The following is a 21,284-nucleotide window of genomic DNA, read 5'->3' as shown; positions in this document are numbered from 1 at the left end:
AGTTTGCTAAAATTCTGATCACGAAAAAACTACAAATTTATACAAATTTGATTTTTAATTTGAAATTACATCATAATTATGTACAGCATATTACATAAAAATTACTTTAAAAATTGGAAGCAGTATTTGGAGAAATTTCACAAGTTTCTATCTCAGAGTATAATTGTACATTTACTGAATAGGGTCTTGACAGAAGTGTGAACATTCTAATATTCTTAAAGGAATGTCTATCATAATGATATTTTCGGTACACATGGATCAAATATGGTAATTTCTTTTTTTCAACACATTGTAGTCATGTAACATAGAGGGCGCTCTCATGCCATACTATGTTACGTGTTCTATATTCTTGCCAAATGCATTTGGATTGTAACTATGTCTAAAAAATGTTGGCATTTCTACCTATTGACTCTCAACTCCACATAAACTTTTTGAATGCTAGATCTGTGTCTAAACTAAAGAGATATGGTTCAATCACTCGTATCTACACAATGCTACGAAGCAGGGTGGGGGGTGGTGGTGGGGGGGGGGGGGGGGGGGGGTTATCCTAGGGGCGGTACCAGTGGCCAGCTCTGGTACACATGTTAGAGATGTGCAGCCAATATACATACCCCCATTTTGATCAAACATCAAAACCCCATTTTAAACCATTACAAGTTTTTTAGATCAAATTTTAGACCAAAATATATTTGTAATACACTAAGGAAATGGTGGATTGCAAAATGTAGTATTCACTCTTGTATTTTTTTCCCTCAGGAGATAACATTTTGGGGGCAAATAATGGCAGTTGTGATTTGGTAAATTGACAATTTACCACATTTTTTATCACATTTTAGACTCTTAAGCTCAAAAAAACGAACCCATTATAGACCAAAGGGCTAGAAAATACATTCAAAAGGGCAGCATATTCAATGTATGCATATAGTCAAATAGGGGGAGTAGCCCCCCACCCCCCACCCCCACCCCACCCAAGGGTTTATGAAATGACCCACAAGCTACTTGACATTGTTTGGTAGAACTGCTAGGCATACCAATTCCAAACACAATACATTACATGTAAAAAACACAACTCAATGTCAGCATATGGAAGCTTGAACATTTCACATACATATATAGAACTGCTGGGTAAAATGCATTCCAGCATTAGTACTTAGTAGATCACCAGGATTTTTTGGCATCGTCTTTCACATATTGCTGGATTTCTTGCTGCATATGTTGAATATCTTTCTCTGGTAAACCTGCAACACACAAAGGTATATTATGTACTTAAAACTATGATTTTTGAAAAAAAAAAATTCATTGGTTTATTTCCCTCAAGACAAAGAGTTATCCAGATTGTAAAACATATCATATTAATTCACATTCATTTGTATGGTTTATAAGGGTGTCATGATTTCTTAGAAAGTGAATAACATTACATGTGTGGGGTCATATACTGTAAACCGGGAAATTTTTGCGGAAGACTTATTTTCGCTTATTTCTCTGAACAACAAATAAGTAGTGACTAAAATGCCTTCCCATACATGAACACAATATACCAGTCTGGTAATTAGTTAAAATAATTAGTGACTAATATACCTTCTTGTGCAGGAACACAATGTACCAGTCTGGTAATTAGTAAAAATAATTAATGACTAATATGCCTTCTTGTGCATGAACACAACGTACCAGTCTGGTAATTAGTCAAAATTAGTCTTTGAGAACTAGCTGAAGACTGTAAAAATCACAAAAATTTTCTAGAGGTATAATATCTAGATTTACAGGAGATCATATGCAACATGAATACTACAACCACAATGACATTGGGCAAACAGTATGACAGCTTGGCAGTTGGGTCAAAGAACATTAGAGCTGAGAAACATCAGCATTTTACAAACACTGTAAGAAGTCTGGACATATCAACCTTTTAACATCAAGACAATTTCATGTAAGGATCACTGCCTTAAACACTGCATGAAGGTCATCAAGATCAAACAGCAATGGCCATCACGTAACACTATTACACAGAGACAAGGTGTAGAAATATCAGAAGTATACAACGCCCTCAAGTGGCCATATGACAAGACTATGTGTGTACAATACCAGTTGAAGATGACTAAATCAAGACATGTAGCCCAAATATTGGTAGGTAAGTAAATAAATCATTTTTGTTCTAAGTTTTGAATTACTACAAAAAAGACTCCATTGTTGATGGAAAGACTCACCACTTCTGTTTCCAATGGTAATATGATTCTGTGTTCCACTGTTATGTACAGCTGATATATCTAGAATGCCATTACTACCACTCTTCAGGTCAAAGGTCACTTCTATCCTATGAACACCACTTGGCTGTTGTGCCAGCCCATCTAACACAAACCTACCAAGTAAGTTCTGAAATGAAAAAATACAATTACAATACAAAGTAAAATTCAGCAAAATTTCATGGGACAATGTTTTAGGACGTGTTTATACTTCAAATTATAAGGACCTGGTATACCATGGGTAGATTTTTGACGAGAGACAACCCTCTTTATATTGGCTTGAACACCCTCCTATCACACTACACCTCAGGAAAGAGTCCTGACAACAATTTGACACGTGTATAAATACAAATGTGTCGTGAAACTGTTCTGTCTTCCGATATATACAGGTTTCATAAAATCATCCTCAAAAGTGTTATTGCAGTGTTCTGTACAATGACATAGATTTGATACATTTTATTAATCTTCTGCAATGTATTAAGTTACAAATAAGGACTTGGCATATGTTATTTCACATTGATTTTTCAAGAAGAAAGCCATGATAAAATTGTTTTATAAATTAAAAATCCAAAATATATACCCAAGCCTCATCCATAGGGTCACTTTAAGTTACACACTACTCACATTTTTGTTAGCTTGAATACATTCCCCTTCATACACTTTGATTGGGATAGTTAGTGGTTGCGAAGACAATGGCATAGTATTACATTCATGGCCATGGTTGTGGTACTCTTTATGGTACTTCTCCTGTAAATGTGCCTGACATTCCGGTACTAGTCCAGCCGGATCACGGGAATATGTAGTGAATGCCTGCATTTGTTTCCTTGGAATGGTTGTATTACGCCTGATAATCGGCATCATTACACCGCCGGCGGTCTCTATACCTAGTGATAGCGGCGCTACGTCTAGAAGTAGAATTTCTTGAATTTTGTCTGATTGGTCATTTGCTAGTATGGCAGCTTCTATGGCTGTGGGGTCAATTGAGAACATTACTAGAATAAGTTGTACAGGTTATAAGCAGTTCAAAGTTTTTAGTATTGAGCTTTCGATCTGTCTTTCTCAAAGATTCTAATCAGAATGACAAATTACATAGTTACAACTGACCACTAGGTGGCAGTATGATCAGTCTTGCACAATGAGATCCTCATATCATCAGAATGACAAATTACATAGTTACAACTGACCACTAGGTTGCGGTATGATTAGCCGATTGTAGATGTTAGGTAGTTAGGCATGTAAATCACTTGATCTATGGTGCTGATGAACATTTTGTCAAAAACAAGAATAAAAAAAATATGATGTGATGAGAAAGGCATTATTTTCTGTACTAATTTTAAAACTTTTTATTTTAATCTTAATTCCTGCAATGTGACCATATACATGTACCAAGTTATCAACATAATAAAAGTAAACAGTCATGCTAAAGTTAAACCCATATTTCTGAAGCTCTTCAATAAGTTCCCTGGCTGAAAATACTAACTTAAAAAAATACAAGACTTCATTCAAACAAAAATAGGTGTGTTAGATGTAAAGAATATTGTGCTGCCTATTTCAAACTTGTCTCCCTAGTTTGGTAGTAATTATCAAGACAATTTTAAAAGTATAACCAGTACAGCAATGCTGTAGTACAAGCACAAGCACTGCGTGTAAAAACTTACCAGCCCCGTGGGTGACTACTTCATCAGAGTTTATATCCACATTCAAATCCTTTCCATAAAAGTCTCTCAACAATTGCTGAATTTTGGGCATATGAGTGGCACCCCCTACTAGTACAATCTCATCGATCTGAGATTTGTTAAGCTTAGCATCCTGCATAGCATTCTCAACAGGTTGGAGGACTGCGTTAAAAAGTTCAGTGTTCATTTCCTCAAACTGAGTACGAGTTATTGTAGTATGGAAATCAATACCTTCACAGAGGGAATCAATTTGGATCCTGCAGGGGGAAAAAAAATCATTATAAAATTCAAAGGAAAGAAAATGAGATATTTGTCACAGATGCTTATACTGGTAACGTATTCATAGGGTGTAAATTCATAAAAGAATCAAAAGTGAACAATATGAGTTGCACACAGTTGGAAATCATTAAATTTCAAAAGTGTATTAAATATGAAAAGTAGAATACAATGTATCATCCTTGCAAAGAGTACCTAGGGACTACAAAATACCACCATGACAGTAGTAGTGATTGTTGCTATGGGGGTAGTGATTGTTGCTATAGGTATATTTGTGTTTGCACTGGGGTAGATTGTCATCCTGGTAAAGTCAACCTTAGGGTTAAAAGTATCACTTGAAAGTAGTCTGGTTGTTGCTATGGTGGCAGTCATGATTACTAAGCATATTGTTCACATTCAATGCTTAAGTTCTCACAGGGCCACCTGATGCTGTTGTTACAAAAGGTATCGCTTGACAGTGGTCTGGTTGTTGCTATGGTGGGAGTCATGGTTACTAGGCATATTGTTCACATTGAGAGACCACCTGATGCTGGTGTTACATAAGTTAAGCATGCTTGGGTCAAGTCCTATTACAGTGGACTTTAATTTTGTGGAATTTTGTATACATATGTATAAAGAGATTTTTCTCAAGAATTCTAAATCGTCTAAAATCGCACGGTATATGTACCTTGCCTCTGGGTTACATGACAGTGTTCTTTTGGCTTGTTCACAAGCAATCCTTAGTTGACACATCGCTAACAGATTGCTGTGTAGATCTTTCTTGTAAGTTTGTTCAAATTCCTGTACAAAGTGGTTGACCATGTGGTTATCAAAGTCCTCACCACCAAAGTGTGTGTAACCTGACGTGGCCTTGACCTCAAAGATACCGTCTTCAATGGTGATTATAGAAACATCCAATGTCCCAGCTCCAAGATCAAAGGTGAGAATATTGCATTCTTTATCAATCTTTTAAAGAGAAAGAAGAGAGTAATAGAACATCTCATTATGTATGTATGTATGTATGTATGTATGTATGTATGTATGTATGTATGTATGTATGTATGTATTTATGTATGTATGTATGTATGTATGTATGTATGTATGTATGTATGTATGTATGTATGTATGTATGTATGTATGTATGTATGTATGTATGTATGTATGTATGTATGTATGTATGTATGTATGTATGTATGTATGTATGTATGTATGTATGTATGTATGTATGTATGTATGTATGTATGTATGTATGTGTCTGTGATGGAGTGATCATTCCTTTTACATGAAAGCACTTGATTATAAAGTATGATTTTTACAGAAATTTGCTATTTCAGACAAACATATGTAATAACAGAACCCCATGCCATGTGAGTTCCAGTGCGAGTACTCAGGGGTATTTGCTGAACTCATGCTTGCAGTGTTCTCTGCTGCTACACTCATGAAAATATGTCTACACAGAACACAGCAAAGACTGGTGCAAACACCCCAAGTATGCCACACTTGAACTTGTGCATCGTGAGGTTCTGCCATGGTATTTGCAGTACTGTTACATAGACATATGCAAGGCTGCAGGCAAGAGTATCTGATTTGACAATGTTGACATTGAGACCAGCTATTTATAATACAAACTACAGACATATACTTACCATGTTCTGATAGCCATATGCAAGGCCAGCAAGAGTAGCAGAATTGACGATGTATACATCAAGACCAGCTATAATACCAGCATCTCTTACTGCCTGACTCTGAGAGTATGTACAGTGTGATGGTACACTGACCACAGCTCTATCAACCATCTGTTATTAATGGACAAATCAACACCATGTCATTATTATGAGAAATGAAATCTGTATATGTAAGATATCTATTTTACAAACCTTGAAAAAGAATGGTAAGATAATTATTAGATAGAATGATTTGTTGTCATGGGCACTCCTAGTACTGTCGTTGTAAATGACAGCAAATAGTGTAGCACCAACAATGGTGAATCTTTCAGTCTTTGAAATCATATGAATTGTACTTTTCTGTTTGACTTTGGACTTCTCGGTATTCTGTGAGGTTTCAATGTGATTTCTCAGTGATGTCCTGAACAGGTAGGTTTCATATTTTCAGTTATTTTTATTTGAATATGACTTCGTTTTAAAAGGAAGTTAAGTATGGGGGCTGAAGAAATGAACTTTTGGGTCAGAAACTGAGAGAGATGATAAATCTGGATAAGAAAATTTGCCGACGAATAGTTTGGTTTTGAGAAAGTTGAACATCGAGAGTTTGGATTTATGAAATAATTTGACAGAACCCTATGATGCATGAATGTTAGTATGGTGTACTCTGGGTATTTGCACAAGTGTTTGCGGTATATTTGGTATTTTTCACACACGAGTTTGTGATATACACTGCAGCTATATTTTGGTGAGCATAGGTAATGAGCAGGACAACACACTGCAGACACAGGTACTAGTACCCCGAGTACCCATACTGGCACCATCATGAAGTTCTGTTCTTAACATTGTTCCCTGACAAGCATTTCAACAAATTTTTGGAACTCTTACCTTGCCTAGATAAGCTTCTGCTTGTTCCTTCATCTTTGCCAGTGTTACTGCTATAAGTTCTTCAGGATACAATATCTTGATTTCAGTCTTATAGTTGACCTGTACCTTAACCCTACCACCATCATTAATCACCGTGTATGGCCAATATTTCAGACTTCGCTGGATACAAGCATCATCATATTTCTGACCAATAAGTCTTTTCGCATCTGAAATAGTAGATCATCAGCCGTTAACAAATTATATTATGACCCATGGTGGCAATCTACAAGAGCAATAATTTTCCACTTCTCAACCTGACACACTTTGCCCAAATATGGTCACTGATGTATATCAACCCGCTTTGTGATATGGCCTTATTTTTTTTCACAATTTAACTATTCATTTTCAACAGCATGTCCAAATATGTTGCCAAAAATGTGCACATAATTTAGTTCAAACGTATTTTACCAGTTCATTGGGGTATATGATCAAATCTTTATGGATATTGGTTTTCCAGATTTTGCTACTACCTGGTACATGTATACAGTTTTAAAGGCCCTTCTAAAGTCGGGACCTTCCATCATACAACTGTCAGTCAACACCCATATCCAGGCTGTAAAGATTACATGAATAGTACTTACTGTGTATTGTATTACATGGATTGTTGACTACCTGGGCCATAGCAGTATCACCTATGACACAACCATTATCAGTGAAGGCAATACAGCTTGGACTTGTCAGATTTCCTTGGACATCAGGGATGAGTTCTACTCTGTCATTCTGGAACACACCCATACAACAATGGTCTGTCCCAAGGTCAATGCCAATTGACATGCCTTTTCCAGCCATAGTGTATGTTATGATTCAATCTGTTGAAGAAACATTTTATCATATATTTGAATCTCATGATTTCTCTGATGACAGTAGTAGGTATTATACCATGCACAAGCCAAGTTACTATGTCTGAACAGAAAATACGGATTATATACCCTGGTCATTCTGTCACAACAACCCATGGCTACATTATTTTTCAGAAATTATGCTCAAGGAGGTATAACTGTATTACAACCCCCCCCCCCCCAATATTTTACTTCATTAACCCAGAAAAATACTTGTGACTCAGGGGTTTATCATGAATGAAGAAAAATATTGTTGAATAATATGTAATTATTTTCCATATTATTTTTTCCTTCACTCAGTCAAGAACAATACGAATGACCTTAGGGGGCCTTCAAAATTGAGAAGTATAGTCTAGTGACAAAACTCTTTATTTTATAGTATTTTCAATTTGAATGAAGAAAAATATCTGGTAATAAATAGCTTTATCACCACAAGTATACTTTCTGAATAAGTGAGGAAATTATGGTGAATCTTAACATTTTGACACGTACTAACTGAAACACTGCAGAACCAAGATATAGATGCAAGTCTCCAATGTAGAATGACCAGAGTATAAATTCCATATTTTTGGTTTCAATGCATGCAGATATGGTTGGCTTACACATGGCATGATATCTAGTGAAGAGCTGTTCTCATCTCTGCTGTAAATCAAGCACTTGAACGGTAACATTGCACCATTTGACCTAGCAGGAATAATTGTACTATTAGTTTAGATTTTGAGTTGCTTTTAAAAGGTTTTTTTTTTTAGGTTTTTTTCATTCCAGGATTTAAATTGACTGAAAACAAACCAGTTTGAGTGCAAACCCTGGAAGATGGAACGATGAAAAGCCCAAAGAGCCCCCCCCCCCCCCAAAAAAAAAAAAGAAGTCAAAGCTCAAAATAAAATAAAAAAATTATTCGTGCTATAGACCCTAGTATATTTCTTTCACATGCAATTTGCATGTAATGTGGGGACACTTCTCTTCTGCGATCAGACCTTATTTGTGTATTACTCTAGGCATGGAAGTATAACCCACATGCTCTAGGCAAGTGTATAGTAGCTAGCGCATACATTAATTATCATATATTTGGAGTTTTATATTTGACCTGCTTATCATGGAACCCCCAGGGAGAAGTCAAGGGTTGCTCTGCTATGTGCACGTCATGGACTATGAGACATGTATGAGCTCTGCACATTATCTATTATGATTTGAAATACAATTGTTATGCACCGATGTCATACGTACGTTGTACTGTAACATATAATACTATCTGGGCCTACCGAATAAATACGATGCCGGTCTAACGAAATATTTAGTCCGTGTAAAATAGTGCATCCGCATCGTTGCCTGAAGCAAAACCCTTTCATTATGCTAATGCACGTACAAGTCACTCGAGAAGCTTGTAGTCCAATATGCAATCTTTACTTACTTGTACTATCTTCTGAAGTCAGCATTCGTGTACAATTTCACCCCACAAAACATATCTGCATAGGTTCATATACCAACGACCAGCTTACTCTGTGTTTTTCAAGTTGTCGCTGCGATGTGAATAGAACTTTTGAACTATGGAATCACAAAATGTCACCAACAGAGGGCGCTCTTTCAAGAAAATATCAGCCCAAGAAAAATAGCAAAATCTCCAACGTATGTATTAGTGACCATGGTGACAACAGGGTATACAACCCCAGTTTCGCTCTGTAGGCCAGCATGTGTTATAGAATTGTATACCTTTTTTTTTGAGTTGGAATAAAACTGCCAATGCTTATCCACTTGCCTAACCATCGGTTATTCTTTGCAATACATGATTTCATTGTAGCTATGGGCATGGGCTAGTTGCTAGGTATATATGTTAGTTTGCCAGTCAACCCCTCTCACCAATTAAGGAACAGAGGGATATATATATGTAGATTCCGAAAGGGTGACTAGTCCTGTTAAACAAACTGAATTGAACTGAACAGATAGAGCAGCGAGCGACATGACATCAAAATGATACCATTGCATACATCAGCTTTTACACTGTTTTTTACATCATGGACAAGGAACAACTGCCAATCAGGAGAATTACCCCTATCCAGATAAACCCTTACCTTGATTGTGATAAATATCTTCTATCAGGATAATTTTTTGGATCCAAAATGCAGTAAATAACTTTTGAATTCTCTGACACACATAACTTTGACATGACACATATGGAAACCAGTGTGAACATATCCACAGGAGTCGAAAATAGGTTGTCCTGGACAATTTGTCAGAACACACATTTGAAGAGTACTGTAATCTCGGAGGTCAGTATTTCAGTCAAAAAAACACCCTGATCAGATTACACATTGTAAACCGATGGTACCAGTCAACAATTTCATTCAAAAATTGTATAACGCTAGTGAGATAATGAGGAAAGTATACTGTGTTACCATCCCAAGTGAGATAACTATCCTGATTTCCAGTTGTAACTTCAGAAAATACTTACGAAGCCATGGTGGATACCTAGTGACAGCTTTGGTGAGCTAATTGTAAATTTCAGTGCAATACAAAGTTAAATCCATTAATACAGACTAATCACCAGTCATTCATGACAGTGTCAAAGACGTCGAATATACCCAGTAAATGAAATATACATTGGATGTACCCAGTAATGAAATATACATTGAATATACCCAGTAATGAAATATACATCGAATATACCCAGTAATGAAATGTACATTGGATGTACCCAGTAATGAAATGTACATTGGATGTACCCAGTAATGAAATGTACATTGGATGTACCCAGTAATGAAATATACATCGAATATACCCAGTAATGAAATGTACATTGGATGTACCCAGTAATGAAATGTACATTGGATGTACCCAGTAATGAAATATACATCGAATATACCGAGTAATGAAATGTACATTGGATGTACCCAGTAATGAAATATACATTGAATATACCCAGTAATGAAATGTACATTGGATGTACCCAGTAATGAAATATACATTGAATATACCCAGTAATGAAATGTACATTGAATATACCCAGTAATGAAATGTACATTGGATGTACCCAGTAAATGAAATATACATCGAATATACCCAGTATGAAATGTACATCAAATGTACCCAGTAATGAAATGTACATTGAATATACCCAGTAATGAAATGTACATTGAATGTACCCAGTATTGAAATGTACATTGAATGTACCCAGTAATGAAATGTACATTGGATGTACCCAGTAATGAAATGTACATTGGATGTACCCAGTAATGAAATGTACATTGGATGTACCCAGTAATGAAATGTACATTGAATATACCCAGTAATGAAATGTACATTGAATGTACCCAGTATTGAAATGTACATTGAATGTACCCAGTAATGAAATGTACATTGGATGTACCCAGTAATGAAATGTACATTGGATGTACCCAGTAATGAAATGTACATTGGATGTACCCAGTAACGAAATGTACATTGAATGTACCCAGTAATGAAATGTACATCGATATACCCAGTAATGAAATGTACATTGAATGTACCCAGTAATGAAATGTACATTGAATATACCCAGTATGAAATGTACATCAAATGTACCCAGTAATGAAATGTACATTGAATATACCCAGTAATGAAATGTACATCAAATGTACCCAGTAATGAAATGTACATTGAATATACCCAGTAATGAAATAAGAACATGAGTTTATTGCTTTGACATAAATAAATACAAAACAATACATTTATAAATATTTACATTTTTTTCTTTTTCTTTTTCTTCTTTTTCCTTACATCATTATTCCTATCTGTTAAATCACTTTCAGCCACCCCCGTTTGTTCTGTTTTCAATTTTTTACTTCTCTTTTTACTTTTCCTTTTCTTTTCCTTACACTCAGAATTCTCATCAACAATTTTAGTTTTATTCAAGTCACTGTTTCTATCACCATCACTCAGTTCAGAAAATTTCCTTTTTTTCTTGTTTTTTTGTTTTCCCTGAAAAGTTCTACCATGATCAACATCTGAGGTTCTTTCTAAATTTTGAGAACTATTTTGGGTGTCTGTATTTTCTATTTTTTCTTTTTTCTTTTTCATTTTTCTGTTTGTTGTTTCTTGTTCCATATCTCCAGATTTTGAGTCTTCAGACATCATCGTTCTCTTCATCAGTAGTAATTTTTCTTGTTCTTCAATTCTCTTCAGTTTTCCATTTAATTTGTGTCCATGGCGCGCAGCTCTGTAAATAAAGTAATAATATTAATAATATAATTCGAGATTATTCCCAAATATTTTTCTTCATTCTGCTGAAGAAAATACAAGTTACCTATATAAAAGGGGGCCTTGTCACAATGTGTTGCTAAACGAGTAGTGATAACCCTTAGGTAACGAGTATTTTCCAGCGATTGGGGAACAATACAATTATACCTCCAGTCCTCAAGCATTATTTAGGAAAAAAGGGGAAAAAATAATGGCAATTTGGAACATTTTGACTTGTATTTCAGGTGCCGACTTGCTCTGAAAGGGGCTGACTGATGTGTGAGGGCGCCTCATCATGGTTAGAGACCCTGATCCAAAAGGGATGCAATTAATAAATAAGGCAGCATGTTCATCATTTTATAATTAAAAATTTTTTCACCAACTTACTTGTGAGCTGTGAGACCTCCACATGCTTTGAATAGTTGTTCATCTGATGGTACATCATATTTGTTATCATTATCATCATCATTACTGTCGCTGTCCGATGATGTGTCATCTTCATTTTCGCTATCCTCACCTTGTACACCTTCCCACGTCAATGTGGTTGACTGAAAAACCAAACAAATTTACAGAAACATTTCATTCTGAATTTTTTCTGTCGTGGATATTTACTGGTCTAACAAATTCTCAACAGATGAAAAACATAGGTTCAGTCCAAACTGCAATAATGTTGATATAGCTGGCTATACCTCTATCACTTTCATCTATGAAACATGTCCAAATGATATTAGCTCCAAGTTTATGCTGACAACCCAAGGTGAAATATCTTGTTTCACATGACATACATGTTTTATTTAACTCAGGGAATTACAAAGTTATCCTTTCCCTTTTAAATGTTTCATATAATTTTCATGTTCTCCCTTTTTTTTATAAAAATAAGTTACATTTCTAAAATTATGACCATAAATTTATATAACAGAATTTTCTTTTAATTCCCGGAAGGACAGACTATGGCACATACCATTTTAGGGTAGGGATGATAGTCTGCATTAGAGGGGATATTTGTCCATCTACTCACCTTGACAAATGTACCATACAACATCTTCTTACTATCGTATGTCTTTGTAACTTTCTTGGTACTGATTGGTGTTTTCCGATCTGATTGACTTTTGACCTTTACACCATCCTAGTAAAACAACAAATACATTTTCTGAATCGAATGAAACAAGATGTTTGCAAATAATGATATACTGGGTATTTTGGTCTCACTTTAGAGCCTAAATAGCTGCAACAGCAAACTTTCAATACCCTTGTGTAAAAATTTACCATGATATTAATTAACTTTTAAATCATATAAAATAAGTTTTGTCTGTCAATGTGTTGCCAGTCAGTGTTACCCAATAGCAATAAATCAACATATGTTCTTGTATTTGATCCATGTCATCATGTGACCTAATGACTATATCTAATTTGCCATTATCACATGATAGTCACATGACATACCAATAAACCAATCACACATCTTTGGTAGCTGGAGACCTTACCTTATTATTTTCCACTGTGATATTACTTGCAGCTTTGTTGAAGACATGGTCCCACCAATGATATGTAAATTGTTCACCTGGATCTACACCAACCTATCAGATCAAAACCAGATTCACATGTTTGCATACATATCAAGAATTGTTTTTTCAACACCACTCCAGGAAAGAGAAGTACTTTTATAACTGTACACAAGAATCATTTCATGATTTTCATATCACACAAATTTCACTTGCTTGCCACGAAACACCAAATTGAAACCTTTTTCCCCTCAATTGTTCTTTCAGTGACGCACCATTGCTGCATGAGTCTTAGCAGATATGAATATTTATTACTTGTAAAATGCATTTTCATGACTTAGTGGTTATTTCCTTCAGATAAATTGTCATCAATATTCAGTGTTCATCTAATAAATATTCATGTCTGCAAAGACCCATGATGCAATGGTGTATCACTGAAAGAACAATGGAGGTGAAAAAAAGTTTCAATTTGGTGTTGCTTGGCAATCAAGTGAAATTTATGTGATGTGAAATCATGAATTGACTCTCAAGGACTTGGAGTTTAAGAAAATATCTCTATTTCCTGGATTGGCATTCCCCTTAAATCAACAGCATTTTTTTCAATGTATCTTTGTTTCATATGAAGAATGATTTATGTTGTTCACCTTTGTATTGTCAATGCATATGGATATATTATGAAAGGTTTATACATGGATGTGGATGTAGACAAGAGTCTCTCTCTGAATCTAACATCTATGGATTACACATGATTGTGCAGTTTCTCTAATATTGTGATGTCAACAATAATTTGTGAGTACATGTACATCAATAAACTGTGGCAGTGAATCAGATTTAGTTTTCACAATACTATTAACGTGGCCACAAATGTTCACCTGCTTGATGGATCAAATGAATTACAGTAGAATGGACAAACAGTTCAACATTTTAGCATTGAGCTTTCAATCTGAGCGGGTCAACAATCCTCAGCAGAATGAGTCCATACAGTACAGCTGGTGCTTACCAGTCATAACGTCCCCGGGTCAAAACGTCCCCGGGTCAAAACGTCCCCGGGTATGACCAAAACGTACCCGGGTCAAAACGTCCCCGGGTCAAAACTTCCTCGGGTATGACCAAATTTAACCACGAGACTTGACTGTGTAACAGTTTTCGTTCCTTCCCTAAAACACGGTCAAGTATCGATGCCCATATTCCGAACCATTTTCTGTTCGTGATTTACCGTGAAAGATACAATTTAGTTTTCACCGACTTGCCAGTGCATACTACTTTCGTTCATCACGATTAACTATATTTGCATGATGTGCTAAATACATTGATCAATCGCAACATTCAAGTATTTGAAGCGTCGCCACGCGTGACTTCAAACCTTACCGCCCTCTTCATTTGTGTCGCTAATTAGCACTTGTGTTAGCCGATCCATGGGAGCCGCATAAACGTATTTTGGGCACCTGAGGTGGGTACGCAGTCACATTACTGTATTGTGATGTAAGAAATAGTAAGAAATAAGGATATAATGTAACACACACACACACACACACACACACACACACACACTCACTCACTCACACACAAATAGTTTGGGTCAAGGAAAATGGAAAGACGGGGACGTTTTGACCTGGGGACGTTTTGACTTATGGAAACCGGGGACGTTTTGACCCGGGGACGTTTTGACTGGATACCCAGCTGGTCATACCGCCACCTCGAGGTCAGCAGTAACTATGGAATGTGTCATTCTGATGAAGACAGTTGAACAGTGCAGATTGAAAGTTAGCTCTGGATTTATACGCTACAGGGTTTCGACACGAGTGGGAGAAGACGTGTCGAAACCACATAGCATATAAATCCAGAGCTTATTGAAAGTTAACTTGAAATATAAGTGATCATTAACTTACCCCAGCATTGTCTGTTTTCAGTTTCACCTTGATTGCCTCTGAAATACCAGATTCAGTTTTACCAAGTCCAGATCCTGAAATGATAATTAATTTATTCTGATATTCATTTGTTTTTGTTTTTAATTTTCCAGTTTTAGTTCTTGTTGTACAGTAATATACATACAATGTAATGTATAGGGGCCTCAATGCTGACTTTATTTATCTCTATCAAGCTTCTCCAGGATAATAAAAATGGAGTCCTGACTTTAAACACTGTCTGCAAGTAGGACTACTGTACATGTATATTACATCGTAGACATAGTACAATTACACAATGTATTTTGTTCAATGTCTGGTGGAATAAAATTATAGCCTTGTCTTTGTTTGCAAGCACTGAGCTAGACCGACGAGGCGAAGTCAGAGATGCAGAGACGAGGATACACGTTTAGTATCTCTACACTACTCCTTTTGGGACAGTAGTTCATACCACTTTGAGTCGACGGCTTGAGATATGGCGACCCAATCAAGTGGTTTATTAAGGAATAAATATGTATCCATGTATCTTCACTTTATACCCATACCTATCTACTATATACTGTAGTGTGGTTTCACACTATCTTTAGTTTACAACGGTTTAATAAACCTACCTTCTTTCCAACCATGCTTCGTGAGTTGCCGGCGTGCAAACTCACTCGACGCCATGATGTACTGTGTACCAGCTGACAAGTCACCTGACTTACGGTCAAAGTTCAAAAGAGAATAGGCGTGACCTAGCTAGCTAGAGGTTACTACACACTATACATATAAATCAGAATCGTGATATGGCATTTTTTTTCTTATCACAAATTGTAGATCAGAAAACACGTTAAAACATCACATGAGCCTGGTACGTACAGTTTGTACAATGCCTAAGTTACATCGTGTATTCGTGTATGGTACCCTAAAGAAGGGCCAGCCAAATTATCATGTAATTACCAATGCGGACAAGGGTGAAGCCACTTTTGTTGGGAAAGCTACGACTGTTGAAACTTGGCCACTGATCATTGCTACACAGTATAACATTCCATTTATACTGGACAAAGCAGGTCATGGTAATGTGAGTAGAAGTGAACTTTTTTGTGGTGAAGGAAGCACGTACCTTTCAGTGTTAGGAGCACAAGCTGAATTTATGTTTTTGGGGTGTAATTTCTAAATTTGTTCTGCATATTAAAAGTTACTGACAATATTCTACTTACTCAGTTACTGATGTATGTACGTCACTTGCTGAACTCAAACCAGGTGTAAAGACTATATTACACTTATTAACAACCCGATGACGTAATTTATCATACGTATCAAAATATACAGGAACTCCCTACCAGTACTATACAATCAACGGTTGTAAGAATGCCAGGATACAAATACTGTGACGTCATAGAATGTATGCATCCCGGGTATGCATCAACATTAACATTATACTAGACACAGACAAATACTTGTCTGTGTACAAGAATAGTTAGTCTGGATGCCAACTGTGAGTGGAGGTGTAAATGGTAACGATACTGCAAAGGAACTAGACTGTGAGTGGAGGTGTAAATGGTAACGATACTGCATAGGAACTAGACTGTGAGTGGAGGTGTAAATGGTAATGATACTGTATAGGAACTAGACTGTGAGTGGAGGTGTAAATGGTAACAATACTGTATAGGAACTAGACTGTGAGTGGAGGTGTAAATGGTAACGATACTGTATAGGAACTAGACTGTGAGTGGAGGTGTAAATGGTAACAATACTGTATAGGAACTAGACTGTGAGTGCAAGTGTAAATGGTAACAATACTGTATAGGAACTACACTATAGAATTTGACCAAATAGCTTATAAACTCAATCAGCTTGTACACCTCCGGACTGTTCAATGTATTTTACATTTTTAACTCTGTACCCTTTAGAACTGGGCATTTTAGTAATCCAAGATTATAAATATCACCAAAATCGATAGATTCTATGAATGAATGATAGCTGACGTCACGTACAATCAGTTTTACTCTATTTCTTCTTGATGTACAGAAAATCCAGGGAGAGTTGTACGACCTTGATGATAAGAAGTTTGAATCATTTGATGAGCTAGAAAGACATCCAACATGGTATTGCAGAGAACATATCCAAGTTGAATTGATTGGAGCAGGTGATGGAGCAGACAAGAGAGAGGATGCATGGTGTTATCTCCTTAAAGATTTCAATGAGGAGTTCTTAAACTTGCCCATGATAAGTGACTACGACAGTTCACAGCATAAGACTGTTCAAAGAGAAGATAGAGTGAAGGAAAAACTCAGTGAAGATGAAATGATTGCTGCAATGGTTACAGCTACAAAGAGAACACCAAAACAGTGAACAGTTTTTATGTAAGAAGAAGGCATCTTTTGGTATCATGCCATACTGTTAGATAAAAAAAAAAAGAATTGTTTCTGGTCAGTGCTCGCAACCCTCACGTCAGTCTTTTTTTGATGTGTGTCCAGCCCATGCAGTTTGCAGATCTGGGGGAAACACAAAAATAACCCTCCCTACTTCAGTGAAGACAACTACAGAGTCAATCATGAACAAGCAAATGACATCTGCCCCACATACACACATGCTCTAAAGTACTAAATAAAAAGAACAGTAGATTGAATGACAGGTTTGTTGAGAATCAAAAAAAAAAATCGCATCATCGCATCATCGCACCACTTTAGATGGAATGTCCTGCCCAGAAACAATTCTCTTTTTTTGGCATTAGTTTGTAACTTTTAATGTTTTGATCATTCTTAATTTCCAATAAAAATATATTTACAATAGAGAGTGGTGATTGAAAGGTCAATTGACTGTACAACACTTTCCAAGGTCCATTAGTCTAGGATCCAGCCATATTGGGATTTTTGGTTGAGCTATATACATGTATATATGATGTGATGTGAACATTATATTCAATTGGGGTTGAAGATCACTGTGGGATATCTAATTTCAAAAAAAGAAAACTCTAAGGTTAATATATTATCTTTACATAGTATGACATATTGTCAATGTTGATGAAGATGGAGGGTTAATATTACATAGCAACACAGACATGTGACGTCAACCTTATAATAAATTGAGATCATGATTAATTATCTCAACCGTAGACCCTAGGGGCTATGTCTCAATTTAAGTGTTTGAGGTCAGGACAAATCTAGAACAGTATGTCTACCCATTCCAGAATATACAAATCAAGGTTATGCTAGAGAGGCTAAACCTATTCCTATCTCTTTATTGAACTTCCTAACTTGAAATCAAATGTGTAGCCACTGCTAGGGAGTCTATCCCAGCCCTATACTAAACTCCCCAAGCTTGAAATCAAATGTGTATCTATTGTACAGTCAGTCCTCTGCTAGGGAGTCTATCCCTAAGAACCCAGCCGGATACTGAACTCCTTAACTTGAAACCAAATGTATATCTATAAAGTCTATTGTTCTCCATTCATGCCATCAGGTCCACTGAAGAACTTCAGAGCGTACATCAGTGTGTGCACTCTATATAAACCAAGAATGATCATGCAATAGTAGTTTTATTTGATTCTTTGATGCATGATGGGGCATTTTAGATTTTGATAAAGTATGGAACGTATAGTACATATATAATATAATATTAATATAATAATAATCTTTAATCCTCCAAATAAAGTCGGAAATTTGTTGAATGGTTGTCACAAGAGCAGTGCCGTAGTGCCCTAGTGTTGAAGAAGCAGGAGAAAACTGGAGTACCTGGGGGAAAACTGCATTGATTGGCAGGGTGAAACTGAGCATACACACCTGGTGAAATTTTAATCAAACCCAGGCTGCAGAGGTAACAGGCATATGGGCTAACCACTCAACCAACAGCAACCCATATAAAAAAACTGAAATAAAGGGTTTCAAAAAAAAACACAAACAACAGAAAACATTTGATAACCAAACATTGTTTTATTTTATCAGATCAATCTCATATAAAATCTATCATAAAAAGACACACTGCAACATCAAATTATTCATCATTGTGTCTCTTCTCACAAGTTCTTTATCATGTATATCAGAAAATATTATTCATATCTGGTACATCCAAAGGTCAAAGGTCAAAATCTTGATTCAACAATAAAAGTTCAAAAGATCTACATCAAAAATATTGTACTGCTTATAAAATAGCCACCGTTTGTAAATCTGTTTAAAAATAGTAAATGAGGTGTCCGTTCTGCGCTACCCCATACTTTATAATGGTACAGTCCCCATGGTTGATTCCATTCAATAATGGACTGACATTTGTATTATACAAATAGTAAACGAGGTTCGGTTCTGCCCTACCCCACACTTAAATAATGGTGTACTCCCATTTGGTTTATTCCATATGACAATGGGGCGGGGTGACACTTGTAACATAAATATAGTGGATAAGGTATCAGTTCTACCTTACCCCATACTTTATATTGGTGTAGTCCTATTTGGTTCATTCCATTCGACAGAAAAGTGACACACACATATCATACAAATAGTGGACATGGTCATTCTGCCCTACCCCATACCACATAATAATCTCATCCCATTTATTTGTTGCCATGTTACGATAAGGTTGAGCCTATATACAAAGAACGGTATGTACCACTAAATCAGGACTACCCATATTCCCACCTCTCAACTTGGCTATTGGACCCCACTACTGACTATATAGTCTGTCGTAATCCAAAACACTCTGGTATGCAATATGCACAGTTCAAAATAGAGCAAATCTAAATCTATACATCTAAATAATATTCACTCTTGTAAATTTTATATATATATAGTGTGATTACAAAAACTCATGTAAATACTGCCCTCTAAAGACAAATACTGACAAAGTAACCATAGCAACCAAGTTAAGTACTATATCAACAGAGTACAGTACCATGGTAACCAAGTATAGTACCACAGCAACAATGTATAGTACCATGGTAACCAAGTACAGTACCACAGCAACCAAGTACAATATAATGGCAATTATGTACAGTACCACAACAACCAAGTACAGTACCATAGCGACCAAGTACAGTACCATGGCAATTACGTATAGTACCATAGTAACAATATGGTTGGAATACTACCACAGGTAATAGGTAGGATATACATACACATTTAAACTTGCTAACCTAAGGAAAAAAAGATTAAGTAAAAATCAAATAATATACATATTCATATGCATAACACCTTATATCTTGATTAATAAAGCCACTTACATACAATAACACCCATATATATATAATATATCTTAAGTACAATTTTTTTTTCAAAAAAAAATTTCTGAAATTTTTCCCCCTTTTTTCACTATCAGAAGAGGCAAGTGCCAGATCTGTGCACAGATACTACCAAAACAGAAAGATTACACTATCAATTAGGCAGCACAAAGTTTTTTACAGCTCACAAAGTACAAACAAAATATAGATCCTGATAGCATGCACACACATGAACCGTTACGTTTTATCTCACTGTGAACACAAATAAACCGTTTAATGTTTGAATCTTCCTTGTTTTATCAGACAGTGATGTTAATTTGAGTCAAAAGTGAGATAAAATATATCTTTTTATATGCTTGCGCACTATCAGTGTCTGTATTTTGTATGTAATTTGTATCAAAAAAGTGCTTTGTGAGACAAAAAGACATCATGTTGCCCAATTGAAACTCTATTGTCACTCTGGTTTGGTAGTATAAAAATTTGAATTGTGTGAAAATGTTTACCCATGCAAAAAGGTATACAAGACTTCTCAGCTAACACTTCTATTTACTACGGTGCACATGTGAATCTTTAATTGTTTTTTATAACAAATAATCATGACAATTATGTTTTGCACTGTACATATCTTCATTTTATGACAACCATACAATCCCCCCCTAAAAAAAAAAAAAAAAAAAAAAAAAACCTACAAAATTTAGAAATTGGGTGCAGGTTGGAACTTTCAGAAGAACTGGAAATATATCGATTCAGCCTCTGAATGGCAACAGAATTGAATCATGGGTAGCGTGGGACCCTTCACTATTGTTGGGTAATCTTGACAGATATAATCATTCCTCCCAAAATGCTTATAGCCTAGCATCCTGTTTTTACACAGCGG

At 35.9% G+C, this 21,284-nt stretch overlaps 3 protein-coding genes across 3 annotated transcripts; 1 reads left to right on the top strand and 2 right to left on the bottom strand.

Moving 5' to 3' along the window:
* Positions 1-1,047: 1,047 nt before the first annotated feature.
* LOC144447361 (heat shock cognate 71 kDa protein-like) lies at positions 1,048-9,112 on the bottom strand. Its single transcript, XM_078137345.1, has 9 exons — positions 9,010-9,112; positions 7,341-7,568; positions 6,721-6,926; positions 5,818-5,967; positions 4,860-5,137; positions 3,899-4,173; positions 2,865-3,208; positions 2,205-2,370; positions 1,048-1,238 (listed from the first exon to the last, which is right to left on the bottom strand). The coding sequence occupies exons 2-9, from the start codon at positions 7,546-7,548 to the stop codon at positions 1,159-1,161; spliced, it is 1,707 nt and encodes a 568-aa protein (XP_077993471.1). The 5' UTR covers positions 7,549-7,568; positions 9,010-9,112; the 3' UTR covers positions 1,048-1,158.
* Positions 9,113-11,312: 2,200 nt separating this feature from the next.
* LOC144447697 (G patch domain-containing protein 4-like) lies at positions 11,313-15,884 on the bottom strand. Its single transcript, XM_078137776.1, has 6 exons — positions 15,828-15,884; positions 15,202-15,275; positions 13,295-13,387; positions 12,829-12,936; positions 12,198-12,358; positions 11,313-11,790 (listed from the first exon to the last, which is right to left on the bottom strand). Exons 1-6 carry the CDS (start codon positions 15,880-15,882, stop codon positions 11,313-11,315), a joined length of 969 nt encoding a protein of 322 aa, XP_077993902.1. The 5' UTR covers positions 15,883-15,884.
* Positions 15,885-15,998: 114 nt separating this feature from the next.
* Positions 15,999-17,922, top strand: LOC144447800 (gamma-glutamylaminecyclotransferase C-like). Its single transcript, XM_078137888.1, has 2 exons — positions 15,999-16,276; positions 17,227-17,922. The coding sequence occupies exons 1-2, from the start codon at positions 16,058-16,060 to the stop codon at positions 17,548-17,550; spliced, it is 543 nt and encodes a 180-aa protein (XP_077994014.1). The 5' UTR covers positions 15,999-16,057; the 3' UTR covers positions 17,551-17,922.
* Positions 17,923-21,284: the final 3,362 nt, after the last annotated feature.

Source organism: Glandiceps talaboti, chromosome 16 (genome assembly GCF_964340395.1).
Source record: "Glandiceps talaboti chromosome 16, keGlaTala1.1, whole genome shotgun sequence".
NCBI classification, from domain to species: Eukaryota; Metazoa; Hemichordata; class Enteropneusta; family Spengelidae; genus Glandiceps; species Glandiceps talaboti.
The sequence above is the reverse complement of the archived record's forward strand: the minus strand, read 5'-3'. Positions and strand labels throughout refer to the sequence as shown.

Bases quoted from the DNA above. Each gene is read 5' to 3' on its own strand.
- LOC144447800 (XM_078137888.1), top strand. From the start codon at position 16,058: ATGAGCCTGGTACGTACAGTTTGTACAATGCCTAAGTTACATCGTGTA. The intron at 16,277-17,226 runs GTGAGTAGAAGT...CTTGATGTACAG, and splicing joins ACAAAGCAGGTCATGGTAAT to AAAATCCAGGGAGAGTTGTA.
- LOC144447697 (XM_078137776.1), bottom strand. From the start codon at position 15,882: ATGGCGTCGAGTGAGTTTGCACGCCGGCAACTCACGAAGCATGGTTGG. The intron at 15,276-15,827 runs GTAGGTTTATTA...TTATCATTTCAG, and splicing joins GAAGCATGGTTGGAAAGAAG to GATCTGGACTTGGTAAAACT. The intron at 12,359-12,828 runs GTGAGTAGATGG...TTGGTTTTTCAG, and splicing joins TGTATGGTACATTTGTCAAG to TCAACCACATTGACGTGGGA.
- LOC144447361 (XM_078137345.1), bottom strand. From the start codon at position 7,548: ATGGCTGGAAAAGGCATGTCAATTGGCATTGACCTTGGGACAGACCAT. The intron at 5,968-6,720 runs GTAAGAGTTCCA...CATTAATAACAG, and splicing joins CAGAAGCTTATCTAGGCAAG to ATGGTTGATAGAGCTGTGGT. The intron at 2,371-2,864 runs GTGAGTAGTGTG...TTTTCATTTCAG, and splicing joins GTATTCAAGCTAACAAAAAT to AACTTACTTGGTAGGTTTGT.